This window comes from Trypanosoma cruzi, genomic scaffold, assembly GCF_000209065.1.
Source record: "Trypanosoma cruzi strain CL Brener 1047053516423 genomic scaffold, whole genome shotgun sequence".
Taxonomy (NCBI): Eukaryota; Euglenozoa; class Kinetoplastea; order Trypanosomatida; family Trypanosomatidae; genus Trypanosoma; species Trypanosoma cruzi.
The window spans coordinates 1-1,815 of NW_001849113.1; the positions used below are offsets into that span (position 1 = coordinate 1).

The 1,815-nt window shown below is 50.6% G+C and overlaps 1 protein-coding gene across 1 annotated transcript, besides 1 other annotated feature; it reads right to left on the reverse strand.

Moving 5' to 3' along the window:
• Nucleotides 1–1,815: a sequence feature (areas not merged during assembly with more than two copies in the genome that could not be assigned to a particular haplotype).
• Nucleotides 998–1,815, reverse strand: Tc00.1047053506307.10 (mucin-associated surface protein (MASP), putative; the record flags this gene model as incomplete). The annotated part of the gene is made up of 1 exon (XM_797420.1): nucleotides 998–1,815. A coding segment is annotated over one exon (818 nt), but the record flags the coding sequence as incomplete, so codon positions are not given.

Genomic DNA, 1,815 nt, shown 5'->3' on the forward strand with positions numbered 1-1,815 from the left:
CGTGTTGTATCCACGTCCGGGGCCACCGCCCTACCATTTTTTATTTCTTGCAGCGGCCAACCCCGGCAGTAAGGACAAAAAAAAGAATCGCGTTTTCTTTAATGTTTTTCCTGTTTGGGGGCGGGGATCTTTGTTTTCTATGATTGTCTCTTTTTTTTTGTCTGTTCCAGGTTGGTTTTTATGAGGCTTGATGTGCCTGCTGGGTGATCGCCGGCTTTTTTATTGGTGATTGCGTATTTTTGGCTTACCGGTGTGCCGCTCAGCGCCATTTTGTTTTACTTCTTTTCCGCTTATTGGGGCGTGTTGTTATTCGTCACGCGTCAGCACACACCGAGCAACATGTCAAAAAAAAACAAAATGCAGGCTTTTTCCCCCCTCGCGAGGGCCTCCGCAGCCACAATCCTGTGCGTGCGTGCATTCTCAGCGTTTTAAACACGGCATGTGTGTGTGCATGTGCTTGTGTGTTTGGCAGCGCCTATACTTGCGGAGCAGCTGTGCGCCACAAGAGAGTCTGAAGAAAGCAACGGCAGAGAGAGGCAGATAGCACACACGCAAATTACTCATATCATCGCACACACACACACACACACGCAGCCGCGGAATGGGTGCACTCAACCACAAAATCAAAAAGGAAAACAAAACAAAAAGCCGAAGCGTGGGACGACCAGCGCACACACACTCTCATTACTCCCGTAAAGCAAAACACACACACAGAGGGAGAGAGAGAGAGGTCGCCCACTCAATGCAATAAAAACAAAACAGAAACAGTTACGGTGCTCCGTCCATTCAGCCAGGCAGGACGGCAGCGGTGCGTGTCGTGCAAAAGAGAGCACCAACGGGCCTGCATGGGTGTGCATGCATATATACAATGGGCACATTATTGTGTGCGCCTCGTGGGGTGAGGTGAGGGCGAGAGTCCATGCAAGGGGACACACACACACAGAGAGAGAAGGAAGAGTGTGTGTGCGGGCGGTGCATGGCTCTCTCACACTCACTCTCACGCGGCCACCACCGCAGCCGCAGTAGCAGCACTCGCAACAAGAAGAAGCAAAAGAGGGGAGGTGGTGTGGGAGACCGTCCTGCTGCTGTCGCTGTCGCCTTTCTTCGCCGTGTCACCTGTTGTGGCGTTTGTGGTTTGCGCTGTTGTGGATCCTGCATTCTGAGAGACCGTGTCGTATTTGTTGGCTGATGCGGCTTCACCATCGGAAGTCGTTCCGGGTTTTCTGGCGCCTTCAGTGGAGGGTTGGCTCGGATGGTTGGTGAGCGAAGTTTCTTCTGTGCCAATTTCAGTCCCCATAGCTGTAATTGTCGCGGTGCTGCCGCTGTCGCCTTTCGTTGTTGTCTCACTCATTTCTTCAATTGTCGTGACTGAAAATCGTGAACCTTCTTCTTCACCCGTTGAAGCGACAGCTTTTTCGCCGGTGTCATTGTTCTGTCCAATGTCTCCTACCATAGACTGTTGAGAATTCTTCTTGCCAATGTCGTTTTCGTGACTTTTTGTGTCAGCACGGCCAGCTGCAGGAGTGGATGGTGGAGTTCCACCCGGTGAGGTGTTGTGTAACGGAGGCAGCAGAGAACTCGACAAATCTTGTTGATCTTCACGAACCGACAAAATTTCTCTTGATGGTGTTGTCGTTTCAACTCCATGAAGTCCATTCAATGTTGTCGGCTGCAAGCCTTCATTGTTATTCAACTGCTGACCCTCCACAGACGTCAGTTTGTCTTCAGGCTTTTTTAGCTCAATACTTTTTCCATCCACTTCCCCTTCTTTTCCAGCGTCTTTAGCAGCACCTTTTTCTTTTGCCTTTTCTACCT